General features: G+C 45.5%; 2 protein-coding genes across 9 annotated transcripts in view; one reads left to right on the top strand and one right to left on the bottom strand.

The window, feature by feature from the left end:
* Nucleotides 1–6763, top strand: part of PKNOX1 (PBX/knotted 1 homeobox 1) — a 128613-nt gene extending 121850 nt beyond the window's left edge. For all 6 annotated transcript variants that reach the window (XM_052674247.1, XM_052674246.1, XM_052674248.1 and 3 more), the window contains one exon: nucleotides 116–6763. In XM_052674247.1, coding sequence (XP_052530207.1) covers nucleotides 116–327 — 212 coding nt within the window. In that variant the 3' untranslated portion in view covers nucleotides 328–6763. The remainder of the gene's footprint in view (nucleotides 1–115) is intronic.
* A 9108-nt stretch (nucleotides 6764–15871) lies between these two features.
* CBS (cystathionine beta-synthase) overlaps nucleotides 15872–24710 on the bottom strand; it is a 56137-nt gene continuing 47298 nt past the window's right edge. For all 3 annotated transcript variants that reach the window (XM_052674239.1, XM_052674241.1, XM_052674243.1), the window contains 8 exons: nucleotides 23858–23983; nucleotides 23448–23532; nucleotides 21887–21992; nucleotides 21434–21505; nucleotides 20848–20982; nucleotides 20249–20357; nucleotides 19528–19612; nucleotides 15872–17378 (listed from right to left, as the gene is read on the bottom strand). In XM_052674239.1, coding sequence (XP_052530199.1) covers nucleotides 17281–17378; nucleotides 19528–19612; nucleotides 20249–20357; nucleotides 20848–20982; nucleotides 21434–21505; nucleotides 21887–21992; nucleotides 23448–23532; nucleotides 23858–23983 — 816 coding nt within the window. In that variant the 3' untranslated portion in view covers nucleotides 15872–17280. The remainder of the gene's footprint in view (nucleotides 17379–19527; nucleotides 19613–20248; nucleotides 20358–20847; nucleotides 20983–21433; nucleotides 21506–21886; nucleotides 21993–23447; nucleotides 23533–23857; nucleotides 23984–24710) is intronic.

Raw genomic sequence — 24710 nt, 5'->3', positions numbered from 1 at the left:
TTTAGTTCCTTGGATTTTCTTCCTGTTGATCATAAACTCTACTACATACAAATATGCCTTGCTTAGCCTGAGAAACCAAGAAAGAAGCTAAAATTGTGTGATTGTGCTTCTCCAGGTGCTGTTGTAACAATTACAGCCCCGGTAAACATGAATGTAGACAGTCTCCAGTCCTTGTCATCCGATGGTGCTACACTGGCCGTTCAGCAAGTTATGATGGCGGGGCAAAGTGAGGATGAGTCCGTAGACAGCGGTGAAGACGATGGAGGAGATCTCTCAACGACAAATATCAGTGGGCTGGTTTTGGATAACAGTGATTCTCTGCAGTAGGAAGCATGAGAGTGTGACACAACGTTTAGGAAAAAGAATGGACTGACTGACTGTTTTTATAGTTTGCACAGCAAACATTTTACACAAGTTTTATTTCTAATATGTTTTATATGTAGATATAGAAGGGTGCACTTTTTTGTATTTCATAGTAAGCTTAAAGAGTGTTTTTGCAGGTGCAGCAACTTCTTTCAAATGTGGTTGTTTTGTTTTTTTTTTCCATTTCATTTTCTTATTTCAGAAAATATTATCTAGTAATATAAAGAACCACGTAAGCACCCCTTTATTCTCTGAATTGGAAGTGCTGCCATTTCTAAAGAATTATGCAGTTTCAATTAGTGCTGTTATTTAACACAGCTCTTGATGGGCAGGTGATGTAAATTTAAAGCATGTGAGGAACTTGGTCGTTAAGTTTGATGCGTGTATTTGAAAGATGCTTCTGCACCTTAAAAACTGCTAGTCTGAGGTGGACAGCAACACACACACAAAGAAAAAGGCCATGTGTGATTCAGTAGCGAATGTATGGCAACTTCAATGAGTTTAGTTTCTCTCATAGTCCATAAGCCTGTTTATCATTTGCTATAAAAACTCCTATTTTTACCTTACCGGGATTATTGGATAAAAAAAAATATTTTTATAAATTCATGAGGAATTGGGATGACAACTGTATTATGCAGGAGTTTAAAAAAAAAAAAAAAAATTTCCAGAGGGGAAAAATAAATGTTTAGTATTCCTATTTGGAAGGTCTGAAAACTGACCAAATTTAATAAACGAGCCTACGGTAGCACTCTATGATTCTCAGCTATCCTACAGTGATAGAGTAAACGTATATTTGATAATAGCATAAGAAGGGCCCACTGTTTGATGGGGTTTTGATATTGTCAAACGTTGATTTATATTATGTGTAATATTCAAATTCCATTAACTCTGCATCTAGACTTGTATCTGAAAATATTTGCTCAATGACTGTTCAGGTAAGTAAATTCAAATACCCACAACATTTCCAGTTATTGGAGAAATTTAAGAGCTTATAGTTTGTAGACCCGATTCTGAAAAGTTAAAAGTTGTGTACTGCATCATTATGAATTTTGCTATCACTCCATTGTATTGAAAATATTTTCCCCCACTACAAAAAGAAATAATTTATGGGTTTATATAAAATTTCCTCAAATCCGAAGGTCGCCACCAGAGTATACAGCAGGCTTTATTAGAGTAGAAGATCCTTGTATGTCATTTAAAAACAAAAAACTAGCAATGAAAATATGTTTTGTGGTAACAATTAATTTCACCCTGTCCCTCTCTTTCCCCCCCCCCCCCGAAGTTTGGAGTCTCTATTTATCTGTGAACACTTACTTTTGGAACTTTGTGTTTCGAATAAGACTCCAAGAGTCACGGTATGCTCAATATTCTCATTTTAACCCTGTCCCTTTGTCCCTATGTTGGGTTGGATCAAAGCCAGTAATCTTTTCTCATTAAAACCAAATCTAGTTGCATTTCTAACATGACAGGGAAGAGGATGTTAGCTTGCAGAATCTTCATCGTGTTTGAGCAGAACTCTGCAAATATTTGAGAACTTTATTTCTGCTTTCCAAAATACTCAGGCATGTGCTTTAAGTCCCATTGATTTCTGTGGGATTAAAGCATGTACTTTTTTTATATACTTAAATGCTTGGAAGTAGGTCTTTAAAGACTGCATTACAAGGCTGGTTTAAATTGGTATGAAAAAAAACTCAGAAAGAAATGCCAGGATCGCTGGTACGCATACATGTACAATAATGCTAGTTTTAAGTGATTGGTAGCTATTTTGAAAAGCTGATGTTGGGACTTAATCAACACTCGTGATGTTTCTGCAATAGCTTTCGTTTATTCCTGGCTGAGGATTTTGCTTCCAAGTTCAAATCCTGTAATGATCTGCTGCAGCTGTAGTGGTACCTTCTAAACAATTTTGGTTTTCTTAAGTTCTCTGCTTTGCTGCTCGTGCACTGCATTTGTTAAAGGGCATAGCAAATGGCTGACAAAAGATAGCATGACTATCCCAAAAGCTATTCTCAAATCCATTTGAACCCTAAAATATTTTACAAGACTGCTATCATGTACAAATCACGCTCCTCTGGAAACGTTCAACCTACTGCTCCTATGAAGGATGCCAGAGATAACTAGAACCAAGAAACACATCCTGTTCTTAGTCGTCTTTGTTTTGACTCCAGAAGCACTTCCCTTTATGTAACAGGCTACGCTTTTCGTTTCTGTGAGGGGATTATTCAGTTGCCCTTGTTAATATTTAATAATGGCTCTAATCTTTGTACTTGTAGCACGTAGGCAGATGAATAATAACTTCTCAGTGCATACAGGGCCATGGTAAAATCTGTTCTTCCAAATTGGCCTAGAAGGAAATTTATGCTAGAAGAACAAACCATTCTGTCTCCTTCCTTCCCCTCCATGACAAGTTGCTCCTCCAGGTCTACTGGCAGAGCTTTCCCCACCAGCTTCAAGGCAGGCAAGGAAACAGTACAGCAGTGAACCTGGGAGGGCAGTGATTAGCCAGCAGTGAAAGGAGAAGGGTGAACTAAAGCAGAACTCAGCTTTTTTTGTCTTTTTTAAGACGACTAAGATGATTTAGTATCTGTACAGCTGGCTGGAATACATACAGTTTATCTGCCATTTTGAACTCAGTTGAAAATAGGCACTGGGGCTTGCAAACTTCTGAAAGCTTATTTTTTCAGAAAGAAAATGTTACCAGCTTGGCTTCTCCATTCCTTCTTCCTCCCACACACCTCACTCCTTGCAGTTTTTCTCCTGAGAATACTGTGACCTTCTCTTGATATAAATATCCAGAAAGTGAAACTAACAGAAGCCCCTATGAAAGGGAAGAACATGAAATAGTTCTGTTGTCCAACTAGAGACAGTTAATTATTAGAACAAAAGAGGTTTACCGATATAACCAAAGGTATTACTGAACATATGGAACTGGAACTCTGTATTTTAATTTGGTGAGAATTCTGTAGTAGGTACGAGCTGCATAGAAGTGTGGTTTTGTTGTTGTTTTGGTTTTGTTTTGTTTTTTACAATTTGGGGGGGGGGGGTGGAGGTTGTGTTCTTCCTTTTTTGATGTGTAAGATTGCTGGCTTAAACAAAGCAACGTAATCCAGGAGAAGTGTATGTTTACATTAGACAGTTATTTACAAAGTCTTTATAGGGAACCTAACATTAAACTCTTGTATAATTATCCCTGTCCCCAGTTTGTAGGCAACAGAAGAGCTCACTTGTTTTTTGTTTTTTTGTGGTTTTTTTTTTTTTTTTTTTTTTTTTAAATCACTGCTATTCTTCTGCAGTCACAACTATTGAAACTTCAAATCTTTTCCAATCTAATCCAGATCATTAATACAAAACAAGAGGTTTTAGACCACTTGTCCCAAGATTTCTGTGATAAGCAAACAGATCTCATAATCCTAGAATGGCCTGCCGTTGAAAAGGACCACAAAGATCGTGTGGTTTCAACCCCCCTGCTATGTGGAGGGTTGCCAACCAGCAGACCAGGCTGCCCAGAGCCACATCTTGGACGCCTCCAGGGATGGGGCATCCACAGCCTCCGTGGGCAACCTGTTCCGGTGTGTCACCACCCACTGTGTGGAAAAACTTCCTCCTAATATCTAACCTGAACCTTCCCTGTCTCAGTTTAAAACCGTTCCCCCTTGTCCTATTGCTATGCAGCTATGTGAACAGCCATTCCCCCTCCTGTTTATACGCTCCCTTCAAATACTGGCAGGCCCCAATGAGGTCTTCCCAGAGCCTTCTCTTCTCTAGGCTGCTCAAGCCCAGCTCCCTCAGCCTGTCTCAATAGGGGAGGTGCTCCAGCCCTCTGATCATCTTATTGCCCTCCTCTGGCCACGCTCCAAGAGCTCCATGTCCTTCCTGTACTGGGGGCCCCAGACCTGGACGCAGTGCTGCAGATGGGGCCTCACAAGAGCCAAGTAGAAGGTGACAATCACCTCCCTCTCCCTGCTGGCCACCTTTCTTTAATGCAGCCCAGAACACAGCTGACCTTCCAGGCTGTAAGCACACACTGCTGGCTCACGTCCAGCTTCTGGTTTACAGGACCCTCAAGTCCTTCTCCTGTGGGGCTGCTCTCAAGGGGTTCTTTGCCCAGTTTGTATAAAACACCTGGGATTGCCCCAGATGAAGTTCAGCACTTTGCACTTGGCCTTGTTGAACTTCTTTAGATTCACATGGTCCCGCATCTCCAGCCTGTCTGGATCCCTCTGGATTTCTCATTTCTCTTCAACTTTAGAAGCACTGCATTTGGTAAGCGAATTCAAATTGGTCAGTATATATATTTCAAATATATTCAAAAAATATAACAAAAGTAATCATCGTACTGGAAAACATTTAGAATCAATAGGCATGGCTCTGGCTCTGCAGAGACTTTCCTACATCTGGGTATTGGGTCATATTGGAGTCCTGCTAACCTCAGGGAAACTCCATAAGGGCTGCGTTTGCCTGTGTAAGAATTGCTTCCCTCTAATGGTCCCTGATCATGATTAGGAACCTCTTGGAGAACCTTCCAACCTTCTGCATGATGATGTTTTCTCCCACTGGAAACCAGTGCATGGGTGAAGGGGTTGGAAGGGAAGAACTTCATGTGGACCTGGTGTGTGCCACGTGTTGTTTCAAGTCAGAATATGGCCAGAAGACAGAGCTGCTGTGAAGGGCTAGAGGTCTCATTTCCTATGCTGTAAAAGTAGTTTCAGGTTTATGGACCTTCTTCTGGTGTAGAGATCTAATGTGTGAATCGATTCGTTTCTCTAATCATGTGGAGAAAGAATTATAAGGCAGTTCAGCTTCCTGACTTTATGAACTTGACAGCCCAAAAGGGTGCAACAGTCTTTCCAAGGGATGATAGTTTCTTAAAACTATTAGACGTGTAGCAGTTAACAAGGAAATTAAAATAATGTATTTTGAAAAAAATGGAAACACATGCATTTAACTGTAATTAAAGTTGATTTAAGATTTATTTTCTGAAGCAGAGTTGTCTGGGGGGAAAAAAACGAATAAGCATTTGTCTATGCAAGACATGAATGTCAAAAATGTTGTGTGACTCTTCCATTTTCAGGTGCTATATTGTTGTCTTCTGGCTTCTGGTAACTTTTTTTTAAAAAAGTTTTTTTTAACTTTTTAAAAGATTGACTCTGTTAATCTTTTAAACCTTTTAGCCTTATATTCAGTTTGGTTCTGAGGGTCGAATGCGCAAAAAAAAAAAAAGTAAAGTAGCTCTGGAATCCTGTTGGAAATGTAACTAAATTTACTTCTCTCATGAAAATCTCGCATGTTGAACAGTTAAGTGAAATGTTTTGGTTTCCTAAGAATAAATTCAAACTGTCACTGCCTCCTAAGGACAGAGCATATCCATGACAATGCAAGTTGGACTGTAGTATGCAAATAATGAAGTAATTGACCTTGTGTTGGCTTGGCACAGCAGCTGGCTTTGCCAGACTCACCCCCAGTCTGGATTCCACACATGCCTTTCTTGGCTTGCTGTGCTCTTTCAAATAGGTTCTGGGTTGTTTAAGTCCTCAAGTAACTTGATTGTCCAGTGTAACGCATAGTGAATTTGGCACTAATGCGCTCTGAAGAGATTGCCCAAATCGTGTTATTTGTTCATTCTTGTCACATGGAAATATAAAATGGTTTCTTTGTTTGTTTTCTGTGACTTGGTTATTTAGGACCTGCTGAGTGATCACAGCTGTTTTTGCCAGAGAAAAGGAACAAGCAAGAAAATGGCGAAACGCTTGTTAACCTTGTTATCAACCTTGTCAACTACTACAAAGATATGTACCTTGCATTAATTGAATCATGTGTTTCAGATCATGACAGAAGCGGCTCGTAAGGCTGCCAGCGAGTTAGCAACATTTGGTCTATGCAGCTGACACTCTTTAAAATGTGGGCCTGTAACTTTTTTTCTCCCCTTCCTTGTTAAGCAATTTTGGAAGCAACCCATCCGTCAAAGGATAGTTAAAAATCAGAACGTGCTTCATGGCTGACTTATTTTTTGTCTGCTGCTCTCTGTGAACTCTAAAAGCACATTTTTAAAGCAAAGCGCTCACATTACTTTAGCAGTATTGTTTGGCTGAAAGACATGGGTTTTTTTTTAAGAGAAATCTTGAGCTAAGTTTCAAACTTTTTAACTGTTTTGGGGGCAGGGTTGGATGGTCTTGGGCTTCTGTTTGTTTGGGTTTTCTTGTTTATGCAAATGAAGAAAAAATGTCTACTAGTCCTCAACAATATGGGGATTTTTATTATGCTTTTGTAATGCAGGAGCAGCTTTGATGAAAGAAAGAAATAGCAGATAAATAGTCCATAACGTGTGTGACTTTGGGGTTTATTTTTGTTGTTGTTTCAAAATTGTTAATTAAAAATGGCATGGACATCAAACTTTCAATAATGGTTCCAAGCATATATGGTAATGATTTATTGGAAGAGAACTCATTGGTGCAACACCCATGTGCTGACTTGTGTAGCAGAGTAAACTACAGTGCGCTTCTGAAATCATGATGTTCCTCTAGGTCAGGAATCAGGAAGCGAACAGCCTACGTATGATGATATAGCAGCTCCTCTTTAGCATGGAACTCAGACTCATTCCGTGTCTGAGTCCAGTTCGGCAACAACTGTGCCCTGCTGGCTGACATAGCCTTTATGTGGCAGCTGGATGGAGGTCACTGCAGGATGTGGGCTCCTTCGGAGGTTCCTGGGCATCTCACAGGCCATGTTGAAATGGCTCAGGTGACCATCAGCCTTCTGGTCACCTCTATAACAGATGTCCTTCTACTCAAAAGGACATACACTTAATAATTGACTGTTTTCAAAGTAATTGGTCTTTTTACAGCTATCTACTCACTCCAGAGCATGTTCCCAAGGTCCATATTTTACTTTAAAAAAAACCAAAGTTTTTGTTTTTAAAGTGTTAATGTATGATTAACTGAACAGTACGTGTTCTAGACACAGGTGTATTATCATAGAATCGTAGAATTGCTCAGGTGGGAAAAGACCTTGCAGATCATCAAGTCAGTGCTCTGGTATTAAAAGGATGCTTGCATGTAGTGGGGTCAGAGTTGGAAAGAGTTTCAACTCAGCTCCTCCTTTGCACCAAAACAAAACCATACAAACTCCAAAGCAGATTCTTTCACCGAAATTATGGCCCAAATAGCATGTTCCTAGTCTATTGGTCTCAAAGTTCCCTGGAAGATGAATCCCCTTTTTTAAGAAGGTGTTGCAGGGATTAGAAGCTATTGTTTCTAAATACTCTTCTGCAGAAAAGCAGCAGTATCTTCAGTGCTCCATGCACTCACTGTAAAGTGAGGGCTCTGCAAAAAGTACCAGACAAGGCCGGGACCCCACACCTTATTTATTCCAAGTCCATATTTAAATTCATGCAACTTCAGAGAGTGCACGATACACAGCATCAAGCCTGTAGAGTATTTAAATACATATATATACACATACATTTTAAAACCAGAGTGGACTAACAAACCACTGTTCCCATGCCCTACTACAGTGTCAGTGTGATCTTCATACATCAGGCTTGGTTTGTCTTTCCAAAGCAACTAAGATGTCATCTGAAGCTTATGGAAGTAACTGGGGAAAAACTCGTCAGGATATTTATCTTTTCTGTTGGTCTCTCAACTCTTACGTTAGCAGCAGCACTACAGGGCAGAAGATTTGGCCCATAGCCCTACTCCTGGCCAGCAATCCCAGCATGTTTTTTGCTAATTTATCATGGAACCTAGTGCATACAATCAATGTAAATGTCGTAATAAAATTTAATTCAGAGACAATTTTCACTAAGGTCCAACATTTTTTTAAGATTGGATTTTCAGTAGCAGTGAAAATTATATGGATCACGTTGAAGAAATCAGTGATTCGCTTACTTGCTATTTGTCCTGTGCCTCCCGCTCCCCTCTGAGCTCTCATTGAGAGCTACCACATGCAGAGATTCTGCAACATTTTAATGTCTGTTAAGTTACCTTTGTTAATACAATTCTGACTTTATAAGCTTGTTTCATCATTAAGATCTGGATTGCTCTTTCAGTGGGGACCTAATTATAGGTGTGATTCCACAAGCAGCATCCTTCAGACTGTGCAGGTGCTGATTTTTCAAAGACACAGAGGAGTACATGTGTTCCCATGGGTAAGATCCAAATTAATGCCAGAAAGAAAAGCGAGTATTTCTGTTATTAGTGTCTCAGTGTATTTTTGTCTATGATATTTTATATACATATAAATCTGTATGTATATACACGCATGTCGGTCATTCTGAAAGCAATGCCCCCTGTTTATTTCCATGGAAACTACAACAGATGCAAAGAGTGCAGTAACACTGATAGAGCAAATTCTCAGCTACGCAACACTATTTTTCAACATAGCCACCACCACTAGCTATGCATTTTCACCAGCAATGACCAAGGGCCCGCATGCTGCACTCATAAAAATCTGCACCAGCAAAGACGACCCACCATTTCACAGCTGCTGTGATGGTGTTGTTGCTAGGAAAATGTTGTCCACGCTATCCAACATTCCTTGGTCCAAACAGGAAGTCAGAAGGTGCCAGACACAGATTAAGTGTTGAGTGTGTCAGCACAGTCCACCCAAGACAGGCAATGTGCTCCACAGTCTTCAAACTACTGTGGGGCCTGGTGTTATTGTGTTGCAAGACAAAGCTTGTCTTGCTCTCTGGCTTGACTCTGGAAGTTGGAGTCTTCAATTCAGTCAGCGTCACGATGTAGCAGTCAGAGCTGATGGCTTGTCTGTCTGGGTTCCAGAAAATCCAGAAGGATCACTCCTTTCCGATCCCAAAAGACAGTGCAAGTTCACATCACTTTTTCTTCAATGGAGTGTTCACATGTCACCACCTCATGCACTGTTGTTTTGACTCTAGCTCATAGTGGTAACACCACATCTCATTACTGGTAATGATGTGATCCAGGAAACTGTCACCTTCACCTTCATAGTGGTCCGGTAAGACCTGACAAACTTACATATGCGTTCTGTCCACTCCTATACAAACATCTGTGATACACACTTCATGCACACTGCGGTATTCCAACGTTGCCACCTTTTCTAATGCACTGAAGCCGATACTCACCTCTGTACGCAGTTCCCTGGTTGTAATCCACTGATTCAAATGGAGGAGCTGGCTGAGATGCTCTTCATTTCATGTTGTGACAGCTGTGCATGGCCATCCAAAATGTGGTTTGTCTTTCACGTTTCTGTCACCACTGCTGAAATGCACCACCCACCCCTCACTGCGCTCACATCCACTGTTTGATCTCCATCAATGTTCAGCAAGAGCTGATGAATGTCAGGGGGTGCCATTTTTTTCACATATAGGAATTCAATGACACACCTTTGCTTCCTCTGCACTTCCATGTAAGATGCCACTGTGTCAAACTTCCCCTCTGCTGCCCTTTGTCACACAGCAACAACGTGTAATGGGATTGAATCAACACACCACATCCCAATGGGATACAAAACGAGAGTTGCTGTAAAAAGCCCAACAACTTCACAGAAATCAGTTGTGGATGTTACTGTGAATGCAGTAGTGAGCCAGTAAATAAAAATAGGCAGTTGCTAGCTTAGATGCACAACGTTAAAGCTAAATCTTTGAGTGTTAAAAATAAACTTCAGCACTTAAATGATCTGTACATTGTTTTCCAAAATGAATGTAATTTTGATCACATATGTGCAGTTTTTTATGCATGTGCTGTACTTTAAGCAAGTACTGGAAGGCCACAGTGAGGTCTCCCGGCAGCCATCTCTTCTCCAGGCTGCAAAAGCCCAGCTCCATCAGCCTATTTCCACAAGAGAGGAATTCCAGCCCTCTGAGCATCTTTGTGCCCTCCTCTGGACCCGCTCCAAGAGCTGCACATCCCTCCTGTGCTGGGGACCCCAAGCCTGGACACAGTACTCCAGGTGGGGCCTCATGAGGGCAGAGCAGAGGGAGACAATCCCCTCCCTCTCCCTGCTGGCCGTCCCTCTGTTGATGCAGCCCAGGGTACCTGATGAGGTGGAAGAAGGACCTGAGTAAGTGCTTCAGTTTCTTGGCACCAGGTTGTGCCACGAAGATGCTCAAAGGGATGGAGCACCTCTCCTACAAAAACAGCTCGAGGGAGCAGGGCTTGTTTAGCCTGGAAAAGAGATAGGGCTCTGGGAACATCTCCTCATGGGCTTTCAGGCATGAATACTACCCTGGTGTCTTACAGCTTCCGTGCAGGCATACTTAAAAGGCATAGGCCCAAAAAGCATTGCTGTGTGAATCATTGTCATGTGGAGAAGGAAAGCCCCACTGGTTCCACAAATAGTGGGAATAATGAGCTTTTACAGAGTCACAGGACGCTGATAACAGAAACAAACCCCACAGACTTGATTTCATTATATGTAAAATCAATGCTTTTCAAGGGCTGCAATCTTCATTCAAAGACTCATTTTGTCACAGCTGTCTGAAGATGGTGGCTCTTTGTTCCCCTGCTGACCCCAGTGTTTGCACAGGGAGCATTCACACACAAACAGAATTATTCAGCCTGTCATTGGCCTCTCCTTTGAAAAGGTTATCAGTCACACCGAAGGGGCAGATAAGGTGCCAGGCCAAGGATAAGCTCAGCAGGCCGGCACCCTCTCCAGAGAGTGCAGACTGCTCATGGCTCTAAACAATTTGCAGAGTGCTCAGGGCTCTAAACAATTTGCTCTATGCTGCTCTGGAGGAGGGCCTGAAGCAAGGGGACTCTCTTCACTGTGCCAACGTCTCTCGTGTTGCAGGATCCCAAACAGGAGAGACACGGACATACCAGAGAAAGTCCAGCAAAGGCCACCAAGGTGATGGAGGAACAAGAACACCCCTCCTGTGAAGAGAGGCTGAGAAAGCTGGGACTGCTCTGCCTGGTGATGATGTGGCTTAGTCAGGGGGTCTCATCAGTGCCTATAAATACTTGAAGAAAGGGTGCAAAGAGAACAGAGCCAGGCTTCTTTCAGGGATGCTCAGAGCCACAACAGGAGACCATGGGCACAAACTGGACCACAGGGGTTCTCAGAGCACCAGGCAGCTCTGCTGTGCTGTGCATGTGGCAGAGCCCTGACACAGGCTGCCCAGAGGCTGTAGGGTCTCCTCCCCGGAGTCTTTCAAAACCCAGTAGGATATGGGCCTGAGTGTCCCTGCTGGAGCTGGGGTTGGGCCAGATGGACCCAGAGAGCTCTTCCCAGCTTTTTGTAGAAGCCCACATGCCTTTGCTTTCTGTTTTTACCCTTCAGTGTTAGCTGCTGGTAGGGTCTGCTCTTATGCCTTGAACAGAATCATTTTTGTCACCCTTCCCATGGCCCAGTTGCAGTATAATCAGCAGGGGAAGAGGCATGTGTAGATCACTGTGTGATTCATGCTAAGTGTGAGTTTCAGCACTTCTGAGCCTTACTTTCTACCTTCTCTCATCACACCTACTTCAGAAAACCACTGGAAAGCAAGAGCCGTTATTTTCTAACTTTGTTCATCGTTGTGACACATTTCTCAACTTCAAGCAGCAAAGCAAGCAGTACAAAAATTGCTGTCAGCTGTCTCATCTCCTCATCTCACTCGGCCCTCAGCTTTGCTGTGTTCTTCAGCAAAATGAGCAGTGGGAACCTTGCAGTCCTTCTTGAGTCTCCCCCTCTGATTGCCATTTGCAATCAAACGGCATCAGTGGGTGCCCAGGAGTAGAGAGGATGACAAGAAGCACACTGCGTGCTTCAGGGCTATCTGGGGCTGTGACTAATGTATGTTTACCAGTAAAGCATTCACACGTTCATTGGTAACACTGATTTTATTCAACCCCATGAACATAGCTGACATTTATTAACACATCAGCCTGATGGAGCTGTGCTTGATTACAGTCTCCCTGCATATATATATATGAGGATATAAATATATACAGTGCACACTTCAGAGCATTCAGAGCACACATTCTACTGTCTCCAGCAGCAGGAAGGGGAGAGCTTGTCTCTAATCTGCTGACTTACTTAAGACACACACATCCACATACTATATAAACATAGACACTCTCAAAAGCACAATAATCTCACAAATAAATAAATAACTGCAGTTTGGTTCATTGCAGTGCCATCAGTAACCAACCAAACCAACTACCGAGAAGATGCTTAGATGCAACAGCACAGCATCTCCCGACATGATGGGACAGTTTGAGGCCCGGAATGCATTCCAGTGAAGAGGCCTGAAGGAGCAGAAGGCCTCCCACTCCCTGCAAGCCTCCAGTCCCACTGCCCTCGGAGCAGCTCATGCCTCACCCCCATCACTGCACTGCAGTTGGCCACCCTGGGGAGGGCAGGTGCAGAGCTGGCCAGCTTGGGGCACTACGGAGCCAGCAAGCACAGCCACCTCCTCCTCATCATAGCAGACACAGCGGGGACAGCCATCGGCCACTGGGCTGCCCACAGCCTGGCAGGAAGCAGGCACGGGGTCACAGCGCGAGCTGCAGGTGATGTCCCCACTGGGCTGGCAAGTGCACAGCTTGCGGGCGAAGTCGATGTAGAAGGACCTGCCCGTGGGGACATGTCTATCACTGAAGCCTTGCATTTCGCAGTCATCCTGCAGGTAGGGTGGGCAGGCACAGGCCGGCACGCATGACGGGCAGCAGCCCCCAGGTCCTGGCTCGGGGCAGGCTGGACAGGCACTGGGATCACAGGTGGGTTTTGGGACTGCAGCACTGAGCAGCAAGCAGAACAGCCACAGGCAGAGTGTGCTGGTAGAATCCATGCTGTGGGGAGACAAGAGGGATTGGTGTGGAAATGGGCACATCAAGCCCCCGATGATTCTCATCCTATGACTCTGGTTGCCCCAGCTATCTCCTCTGACTGTGGTTACATCCTTGCCCCCGTGCTCTGTTTTACACAGCTTTCGCCTGCAAATATGCATCTACTTGTCCTTTTATAGTAGCCCTGTGTGGAGCCAGGAGTTGGACTCAGTGATCCTTGTGGGCCCCTTCCAACTCGAGATATTTGTGATTCTATGACTTTTCATTCTACTAGACTCAATTTGCTCAACAGAACCCACACCAGCCAACCCAAAGCACCACGTTTCCCATTTCCCAGCTGCATAGGTAACAGCCTCCCACTCACCCCATTGCCACTCTCCCCAGACCCTTGCAGGTCCGGAAGGTGAGACCCCCCTGCCCCCTGCCCAGCCCCCTGGTACCTGCAGTATGGATGGATGAGACCGCTGCTGGAGTGTGAGGTGTTGCAGGATCCCAAGAAGTGCTCTGGTGGCCAGCAGCACACTGGCCCTCTATTTATGTGTCTGCAGTGTGAGACTTGATGAGGGAGGCGGGGAAGCCTCTACAGCACAAAAGGTGCTGGGCAGGGCTGGGGAGATGTTTATCTTGCTGACTTCTTAGAAGAATGAGCAAATGAGCTTGTTGGAGAGGTGCTCCCACCTTGCAGAGTAATGGGGTGAAGAGCAGGATTGTATGAAGTTTACTGCATGGAATTTAATAGCAACAAATGCAGTATTCTGCATCTGGGGCAACCCCAAATCTGTGTACAGACTGGGGGCAGAGATAGACAGCCCTGCATAAGGGGGTCTGGGCATTCTGGTTGATGGCAAGCTCTACCTGAGCCAGCAATGTGCACTGGAGCCAAAAGGGCCAACTGTACCCCAGAGGGCACCTGGCCCAGCACTGCTTTGCTCTGTGTGACAGCGACAGGGCCTGAGGGAACAGCATGGAGCTGCGTCAGCGGAGGGGCAGCTCAGAGTTAGGGAAAGGGTCTGCACCACAGGGCTGTGAGCATGGAATGGGCTGCACAGGGCTGAGGGCACGCTCCCTGGTGCTGGAGTTGAAGGAGCATCTGGGCAGTGCTCTCAGATGTAGGATTTGAATTTTGGGTGGTGCTGGATGGAGCCTGGAGCTGGACTTTGTGATCCTTGTGGGTCCTTTCCAGCTTAGAGTACTCAGTGATTCTGTGTTTTGCAGCAGATTGGACTCCTTAAACCTGACAATCTCCATTCCCTGCTAGCTGTGTGCAGTGACTCATGCTCTGCTAAAACTGGACATGTGGGCCATGGTCCTCTTCATCCCAGGCCAGCTGCAGAAGCTCACATCGGCTGGCAGCCCAGGACAGTGGGGGAACAATCCGGTCTCTGCTGAGGCTGCTGTCTCAAGCAGCTACGCAATGTCTGGTGAAGGCGCTAGGCAGGATACATAAAATATCTTGACAGGGGAAGGGAAGTGAACTTGAAAGAGCAGTTAGCCGCAGGGGCTGTTATCTGCCTCCCTGACCACTGCGGGACAGCCCTATGGAAGCAGGGAGATGGACTGCAGGCAGTGCTCTAGCTTTGCTATCTCTACCCAGCTTGCCCTCTCCCTTAGTACATTTGATTTCTGCAGGGGAGCCCTAGGGGCTCAGTGGCTCTGGCTCCAGCCCAGGTGTAGCAATCCCAAAGCAATCGGAGCTTGTGCTAGCCTTTACTGGTTCTGGCAGCATACAGGAGCCATTGTAAAAGCACAGTTAGCATTCAGCTTTGCATCACCCTGTGCTGTATTGCAGCTGCCTCTCATGTAGCCCCTGCTCAGCTGTCAGCCCGCACACAGCGGCACAGCTGCTGTTGGCACTGCTGTTGTTTGGGCTTAGCTGCAGGGACTGTGTGTATTGCAAGAAGTTTCAGGGTGGCAGAAATCTGGGCTATCACTGTGTAGACATAGAGAGCAACAGTAGTCTGCAGCTCTCATTTCCGACACAAAGCTCCGCAGGCACCTTAAAGCCTCCCTAACCACCAGCAAAGGCATCTGAGCTGCCCAGCAAACAGGAGACTGTTTCCACGTGGGTTGCATTCTGGGGCTGGGGCAGTGGTCTCCAGCTATGGGCAGGTCAGGTCACCCCTCAAAGGTGCCCTAGGAATTGTCTCACACTGACCTTAAGCCTCATGAGCTGTCTTTAGGACATGAGCTATCCCCATAACGTCCTTGCTTAGGAAGTGGGGAACCTGGGGTTCTCCAAAAAAGGAGAATTCCTCAAAGAGAGACAAATGTCCCTGGCTGTTGAGTGGAGGCAGATCTTCACTCCTGCTGCACTGGAAGAAATATTACAGTTATCAGGAAGGTCTTAGTGCATCCTGGGCTTCAAAGGCATCAAGAATCATCTTCAGTTCTCACTTTGTGGAGTTATGTAACAATTAAAGACTTAATTATGTGAGTACAGAATACATGCACGAACTGGTTGAGGTGGGAAGGGGCCTCTGGAGATCACCTTGCCCAACCCCAGCTCCAGCAGGGACACACAGAGCAGTGTGCCCAGCCCCACATCTTGGGGTTTGGAGGTCTCCAAAGAGGAGAGCACACAAGCCCCGGGCAGCCTGTGCCAGGGCTCCATTACCCACACAACACAGCAGTGCTTTGTGATGGGCTCCTGCGTGTCTCCCTTTGCCACTGATTGTGGCACGTTTCACCACACGTCTTTCAGTTTGCAACAGAGCTGCTAAAGTAAATACAGTAAGTACAAATACAAAAAGAGTACAATAAGGTCGATCTGATTAGTTTTTACTTTTTTTCTGGACAAATATGGTCATTACTCAGGCAAAAAATTGCAGGAGATGTGATAATGTTTGTGTAACTGAAGGGAGCAAAGGGTGGCAGAGACACTATTCCTAAATATAAATATTTCAGTATTCCTTAATTTAATAAAAATCTTATACAAACTAGATTAAATTGAAAATACGGACTAGCCACTTAGCAGCAAGCCAAAATTAGTTGTTGTCCCCTCAGAGGAGTTCCTGAGATGCAGGGAAAACTGCAAAGCTCTCTGCTTGTTTTGAGAGCAGCTCTCCCAAAGCAGGTTTCAGCAGCAGCAACTCTGCTTGTTTCCACAGCACTGGTTTCACATTTGATTTCATTTACATTTTCAGAGCCATGACAAATGCCTCTTTTGACCTTCGTTATCAGTTCCCGGAACACAATATTATGACAGGAATAGGACCCCTTTCCCCTTTGCTCCCTTGAAAATGAGCCCTCAGGCTGAATATTCATGAGCTGAATTATACAGGAAATTGGGACGTAGCCCCATCTCATGGCCCTGTTATCACGTTGTGAGAATGAGTCTCTGCTTCTCAGATGGGTGCGGCTGGCTGTCCCAGCCCAGGGGACGTGCGGCTGGCACTGCTGCCACCAGCCCTCTCAGGCCTGCAGCCCCACAGGAGCTCGCATTCTCCATTTGCCCAGCACCTTGTCCCTCACTTCCCACCCCTCTGCCCATCGCAGCCCTTGGATGTCACTTCCCACCCACCCTCCTTGTGCCTGCCCAGCTCCCCTCTTTGTGTTTAGCAGGGTGTCCGTATCCCACCCACACCCTGCTCCTCCTGGCTCTGTCCCTCCTGCTCGCCCCAGTGAGGGAGTCAGATTCTCCCTCTGTGGCTCCCAAAAGGAGCCAGGCATGAGGAGCAGGGTCCCCAGGGAGCTGCAGCATCTGCGAGAGGTGATGAGGGTCAGGAGGGTGCAGTGTGACATGGCTTGTCCCCAGCCTTCAAGAGGAGCCCAGAGGAGTTGAACTGCTCTTGTTGGAGATGGGCTCCAATCTCACTGAGACCTGAAGGCACTCCTTCTCCTGAAGGCACTAAAACCTGCATTGTGAAACATCTGGGCAACAACAACAGCAATCCTCATCCCAACTAAGCCCTTGTTACCTGTCCAGCCCTCGGTAGCTTCATGTAACCACATATGGCCATCAAATGTAATTTCTTTGTTTCACTTCTTTTTAGTGATGCTCTGGCTGGCATCTAGCAGACACGCAGTTATTACATTACAATTTTCACATAGTCATTTTGAGAAACCATCAGCTGGATTAGACCACAAAATATCCTCAGCCACGTGTTTCATGCTCAGGAGGAGCAGCTGACCCTGCTGGAGGCACGGGGCTCAGCACAGCTGGGCTCCTTCCTTACTTCTTGTCATTTCTGCTGACAAAGGTGAGGAGGTCCATCGCGGTGACCACTCCAAACACCATCTGTTTCATGAAGGAACTGCCATTTCCACTGACTGGAAGCAGAGAAAACACCAGGTTAGTGGAGGAGAAATTAAGGAAAAAAGGAAGAAACGAAGAAGAGAAAGAAGAATTTTAAAAGCCACAGCCGTGCAGATTGAGGCTGCTGTTCATTTTTTAAGAGAAAACCATAAGTGGGACAGCAGCTGTCTCTGCCGTACCTCAACTGAAATGACCAGGGCAGCCTCAACTCAGGTTACAGAGTCACATCAGGGAGGTTTAACTGCAAATAATGCACTCTTATCAGAGCAGGACCCCTGATTTCCCCATTGCTTGTAGCCAGCCTCCATTCTGGTTCTGCTTCTATCGCTGGAAAACTTTTCAGGCTGAACTAATGAGACTCCTTAGAGCAGCAATGAGATCCTTTAGAGACGCTTCCTATTCTGCTCTAATAATGTCCTACACTACCATTAATAAAACAACATTGCAGCAATTACTTCAACTATCTGATGTTTTCCTAAAGGAAAATAAAACTAGCCACCAACGTCCAAACACGAGGAAGAAGAACAAACTGTGAACATGCGGCAATAAGATACAAGGGGTGAACTGTGAGGGCATTAAAGCAGCACCACTGCTGAGAAAGGGAAGTCAGCCCAAATGTGTTTTTTGGTGAAAGAATTGAAACTGTGCACCAAAGGCAGATTTGAAAAAGAGGCTTTTGCTTGGCTGGGCTTGCAGGTGGCTTTGGAGCTGCAGGGGGATCTGCAGCAGGCCACAGAGATGCAAGCAGATGGATTGGGCAGCTGGCACACAGCAGGTTTGGGGCTCCCATTTCAACAGCAGCCTGCTGCTGGCAGTCAGTACAGCACAAATAGTGCACGCTGCTCACTCAGGAACACCTTGCGTGCTCAGTGTGTAATCCCATAAAGTCAGTTTAATTGCAGCCTTCAGCTCTAGTGTCATGCTAAACATGGGTCTTCTGACTATTTGGGTCTTTTTTTTATTTTGTGTTGCTATATTTTAAACAAAGAACCTCCTCAAGACAAGGTCAAATTCGTACCTCTGCAAGTTTTATTGTACCAGAAAGATGTGTTAGGCCAGATTTGCAGAACTGCACCTACCACCATACCTGTTTCTGTCAGGGGAATAGCTGCTGCTATGCACGCTTTATTGGACTCATCAAATGGTTTTTCTTCACTGGCAGAGCATTCCTATACCCAACCTCAGTCCAGGAAGGACTTATAACAGGATGTCTGAAGGTATGGTGCTCACAGTCCAACATACCTCTTTTCAGCTTTCTTAACTTTCCCCAGCCCTCCAGGAAAGGTGCCTGATAGCACACAATCATGAGGGCCCCATAAAGTGATTTTTTGGCTCAGGCCACTCAGGGCACATTGGCAGGCGAACATCCCTTGGCTGCATCCCTTGGGCTGGAAGTAGGAACAGAGGTGTTCAGAGAAGATGTCACAGCCTCTGTGCATACGGAGAAGGTCTTTAAGCAGTGCGGTGTAGACTGCATAGTTTTTTCCCTTACACTTACATGCCTCAATTCCACCTAAGACTTTTCTAACCTATTCAAACTCTCCTTTGCCCCTTGCCTCAGACTACTAATTCTGCAGCTATCCCTCAGTTCCCTTGGTTCCTCCGTTGCCCACAACCAGCAAAGCAGTGATTTGAATCCAAGGCCAAGAGACTAAACGAGTACTAAAAGCCTGAGGCTACAGCTGCACAGCAAACACACCACACCCCAGATGCTACCTACAGTCTGCCTTGCTTGTCATGGGAGGAGACCAAGTGAACGCGCTCCCACTTCCAAAGATGGGTTTCCATGGGAAACTATGAGATGAGGAGCTGTGTTCTTCAGTGTTATTTTTTCACTGTGGAAACAACACAGATCCAAAGGGCAGGATCTGTGATATGCACCTGTGGGACACAGACAGTCACATCCTGGTTCCAGGCTCCACTGGCTAAGGTTTCCCTTTGTTCCCCTCATCCCTGCAGCATCGAGAAAGGAAATGGGTGAATAATTGGGCTATTTCAGCACTTTGCAGAGCGAGGTGCAACTCCTTCCTGCAAAGCTGCAGATACTGCACATGTGGAGCAGCTGCATTGATCTCTCTCAAGTTTGTTCTGGGGATTTCCCTCTCCCCTCTCAGACATTTGTGCAAAGCCCTGACAGTGCTTCCCCTTTTTACAGATACCTACACTGCATTTGCTCGTGCACAACAATAGCAAAGTGGTCATTCTCTAGGATGCAGGAAAGCTTCCCAAGGCTGTCCTCCAGGCTGATCTAAACAGGACAGAAAGAGACATTTTACAATTCACTTCACATTTACAGAACAGAGATGAGGAGCCTGCCTCCCACCTGTGATTGTAGCCAAGTGAGCAGAGTAGACATTCCTTACTCACCAGTACCATTTTTTGGGAGTGTCTGTTGGCTTTGGCACAACTAAAATACACTGCTGTCTCCCTCTCTGAAAGCCTCTGTGAGCCAGCATGAGCTACCTCCAGCACCAACCATATACCTCATTCTATCTCTGGACTGCTGATGGTTATCCCACCCAGGCATCCCTCCAGGTCGCGCACGGGACCTGCCCAGTGTCCCTTCAGAGCCCATGCCCACTGCCCAGACCTGTGAATGTCTGGGCTTTGCTCTCAGTGGGCACTGGCCAAAGGTAAGAATGGGTGAGGACCTTCAAGTGCTTTGCTCCTGATGTAGAAGCTCCCACATCTGAACTCCACAGGGCTGGCAAAATTTTTGCAGGTGCCTTGCCTGTTCTCATCTCCATGATGGTCACCCTCCCCATTTCTCTCCACCTTCCCCTCTCTGCCCTCCTCTCCCAGCTGCTCTCACACCTGAGAGTAGTGAAGCATCTCCTCCCCATCCACAGACAGTAGAAGACAGCAGCCACAACCTTAGCAGTACCTTAGAGAACTGGTCGTAGATTACTTTTGTAACAGGGTCTGAGAACTGCGCGCTTCCAGCCAGCACTGAGGTCAAGGTGTTGCTGAGGGTCACCATCCCCAGAATAAGTCTGCAAAGGAACAGATCTTTCCAGAAAGCCAGGCCTGAGGTCAAGCACACATCTTGTGAAGTCAGTGTCTAACTTCCTGCTGCTGTGAGCAAGAGGCACCAGCTTTCTCCTCACTTGATTTGGATCTTTAGTGGGCAGGGGTCCTATGGTGACAACCTCCTAGAATGACCTATCACAGAGAGTTGCCTTGATGAATTGTGTCTGTTTTTATTGTTAGCAAAAATAAAGGCTCTAAACTTTCCAGTTATTCTGTTCTAGGAAACACTGAGTTCATGAAATGCCTGAAGAATTTATGGGATAGAATGTCTCCAGATTTTGACCCATATGCTTATTCTTCACAAGGAGGCGGATGGCATTTTAAAAATGTGCATCTCAGAATTCAGCACAAGTGCTCTATCATTGGATAAGTAGATAGGGCTTTCTTTTTAGCTTCATGGTGGCTGTTTTTCCTGTTGGAATGGCCGTCTCTGTACCAAATAAAAATAGTTACCCTGATTCAGCAACAACAGGAGCTTGGTCGTATCCCTTCTCCCGAAGGATTTCAATTGCCTTTTGACAGCTGACTTCTGGGAGAAGAATGAGAGGGGCTGAGAGATTCAGTTTCTGCACCTTGATGTTCCACCACCTGTTGAAAGACAAATGGCAGCACCAAGAAGTTAGTCAATGCTGCACGGCTGCAGGATGTGCTCAGGGTGGCAAGGCCAGTAGAGATAAGGCCAACTGTGCAGAGATATTCTGTCTGCCTGCCTGCAAAGCTCATGCTTTAAGCCTGTAAGGAGAGGCTGACCAGATTCCTCTCCATCACTCTCCTCAGTGTACTGGACAACGACTGTCACATAGGAGTAGAACAGCATCTTCAGAACAGAAATGGCTCCTTACTAGACTAATTGGAGAAAAGGGATATCTCATCACTGAGAATAGAGGAGCTGACTTTACAGCCTTCCGAGAGGGATCTGGAGTTAATTGCTTTTTTTTTTTAAATGCTAGATGATAAAGCTTTCCTTTGAAAATAATGATTCCCAGACTCAGAAGGCTGTTACCCTTAGCACAGTTCATACTGGTGGAAGTTGTCTTACCAGGGCTTGTGCTCCTGGACGTCATTTAGGAATCCATTTTTTATCATCCATTTATCATTCAAGAACTTGGACCTAGAAATCAACAAAAAAGAACGGGTCTGTGAATCTTCCACAAGCAGTCGTGCTCTGCTCCATGCATTAGACCACAGCACTGCCTCAGGGTTCCCATGATTTTTGCAGCTGGCTGCTTTCAGCCCCTTTTAAGGTCACTGGGAGCTGCAGGTGCTCAGTGTCTCCTCAAAGCACGCCAGCTATTTGCGTTCTTAACTCGAGGCATGCAAGTTCAAAAACTTTAGCTTGACTGATTCCTGCTCCGTGCAGTAAGGCAACGACATGAGGAAATAAAACCCAAGTCACCCAACAGCCAGCTCATGCTGTTTATCGCTGCATTGTGTTGTTTCTTCATGTCATTTTATTTGCTGTGAGTTGTTTGAGGGGAAGTGGGAAACTCACATGTAGTTCCTGACAGAGTCAGGCAGGATGACGACGCAGCGCTGACCATCCTTCAGGTCCTTGGCAGCCTGCACGGCGACTGACATGGCACTGCCTGAGCTGCCACCTGATGGGTACCAAGAAGAGAGAGACAAGCACTAGGAGGGAAATAGCCTCATAGGGTAGGAAGAGACCGAGCAGGGACTGACAGGACATGTTCCTAGGATGTCTTGTGGCAATAGGCTTATGAGGCAGCAAGAAGAGTTCCCCTACGAACCTTATAAATCACCTCCTGTGATTCCTTCTGGCCAAGGGCTGAAAGGTTCAATATGGGGACATTCATATCACTGCTGCCCATATCACACCCTTTCTTTGGGTGAGGAGAACACTATGCCAAATCAAGGCCTCCTGGTGAAAGCGTTTGTCAATCAAAGATTTGCTTTAAATGCATGGTAAAGATTGGGAAGAAAAAAAACCCAAAACATAAACATTACACTCATGCTTGGAATACCAGGCCGACGTGATGGAAAGACCTGAACAGTATGTGTGTGTGTGTGCATGTGGTTTGCTGCACGTAGGGGAAGCAGGTCACTGCTTTACAGAGGCAATTTCTCCATGGGTAGTTTGAGTACTGGAAGTCAAAGTCATTCCACTATCTGTGTGCCCATTACACACCACGCTCAAGGCAGCACGTAGTTTACTGCAGGTTAATTAGCACTGGGTCACATTTTTCAAACTAATGGTGAAAGTCTCTGAAGTAATGCAATTCTAGCTAGCAGTGAAGCTATTCAGAATTTATAGACAAGTTCAGCAAGTAGTTTCCATCGAAACGTAGTGACTTTGTCTCTGCTAAGTTAAATCAACGTGACAAATAGCCTGATCTCTCTCAAGGCTCCTGGGATGCGAGAGCTCATCCAGCTGTAACTACAAGCCTCTATATCGTCTGGTCCTGGGTGCAAAGCTATAGCTATGTACTCAGGGACAGGCAAGGCTGAAAAATGCTGATGCTATGTAAGGGCCCATAGAGTACAGGCAGGGTTTGCCTGAGGACATCTATTCACTTTGGGAAGCCCTAAAGATCACTTCCAGTTTGTCGGCATGAGGAGAAATAATAAGAACATCTTACACTTACTTTACTTTCAAACTTTCCTGGTCCAAACCTGGAACCTCTAGTATGGCAGTAGTTCAAAGACAAAGATTATAGCCTCACACATTTGGTAGCAGAGGGACAGTTTTAGTCCACCTGTCCTATCCTGAATCCCAGTAATCCTTCTCTTCAGCCCGTGTAACACTACACCAGGCAAAATTAGGCCAGAAGATCCATGTGCAAAAGCGTTACAGCAAGCGGAGAGTTACTGCTTCTATAATTATTGTTGAAGATGAGCCAGATCCCAGACCAATGACTCTCTGCAATACCTTTAACATCTACAGAGATCTACATAATAGTCATTCAACCTCATTAACCTAGCAGACACAAAATGCAGAGAGCACCTACCTTTGGAATTGCTTTGATCCCAAAGCAATTAAAAGATGAGGTTGAAAAAGTTTGTTAAGAGAAGCAGCTGCTGTCATTGATGCTTACCACACAACAATCCTTCCTCTCTAATCAGCCTGCGAGACATGAGGAACGAATCTCTGTCATTGCATTTATACCATTGATCAACCACCTGAAGAGAAAGCAAGATGGTCAGTTCCTGGAGGAGATTTTTCAGGCTGCCCCAGCTGTCTGACATGCACCATGGTGCTGATGCCCACAGCACCTGGTAGCTTTGAGCTGCTTTCCACACTTGATGGAAACAAATGCATTTATCAGAGCACCCCAAGTCCTTGTTTGTGAGCACCCCTCTAGCCTTTCCAGCCAGAACCATTTCCTTGGAGAATGGAAGACTGTTTGACAGGTCCAGAGTCAGGATGAGGGACAGAAAATGGTGGAAATAGGTTGGATGCAAAGACAAAGATCAGACAGAGGCCTCTCATCACAGAGCCACTTACTGATCTGTCCAGGACAGTGGGGATAAAGTCATGCCCAATGCCCTCCACCTCTACGGTTGTGTTGTTCGTCCTGTTCAACTCACTGGGCAGAGCGACAATGGAGCCCTCAGGGTCTACACCAATTATCTGCAAGGGAAGGAAATATTTTTCACTATAAAAGGAGTTCAAAAATATCATCTCAAAGAAAAAAATACCCACATCTTTATCAGTGACGTTTTTCTTCCCAGTATATTCATTAATATTACTATCCACTGGCAGTGTGGAAGTCTTCCAGGATAAAAGCTAGTTTCCTATCTATCTATTTATTTATTTATTTATTTTAATGAAGAGGGCTCAGCTGCAACAGAAATGACAATGATGGCTTAAAATGTTGTCACTCTCCAGGTGTTTGTCATCACCCTTTTGGCAGAGGCTGATACTTCCAATGTTCAGCCCTTAGGAGAGAAAGTGAGAACTCCTTCATTTGCACCACTGCAGTGCCTGCCAGTTAGCACAAACTGGTAGAAGCCTGTGGCTACAGACAGACATCCTATCTGGATCCAGTTCTGCTGGCTGACAGTGGCATCTCTCTAATTGCTTATAGCCTTTCATCTGAGCTGAGGCTACTTCCTTTAGTGTTCAGCTTAGAAGGAATCACAGCACTGCTCCACATGCAGGTCCAGGCAACCAAAGAGCTTATCTCATGCCCAGGTCCACCAGTGGCTCAGCCTGTACCACCATCAGAGTTCATGCTCTCTACACGTGGGGAGAAGTAATTGCCAAGCCTCTAGTTGGTCTCAAAGCTGCACAGAATGAACATCTATGAGTGGTGTCAACCATTTGGTGTGGAGGCATCTGCAAAAGCAGGTGAGAA

The sequence above is a fragment of the Tympanuchus pallidicinctus genome, unplaced genomic scaffold (genome assembly GCF_026119805.1).
Source record: "Tympanuchus pallidicinctus isolate F22 unplaced genomic scaffold, pur_lepc_1.0 scaffold14, whole genome shotgun sequence".
NCBI classification, from domain to species: Eukaryota; Metazoa; Chordata; class Aves; order Galliformes; family Phasianidae; genus Tympanuchus; species Tympanuchus pallidicinctus.
This window is presented reverse-complemented; position numbering and strand designations above follow the sequence as displayed.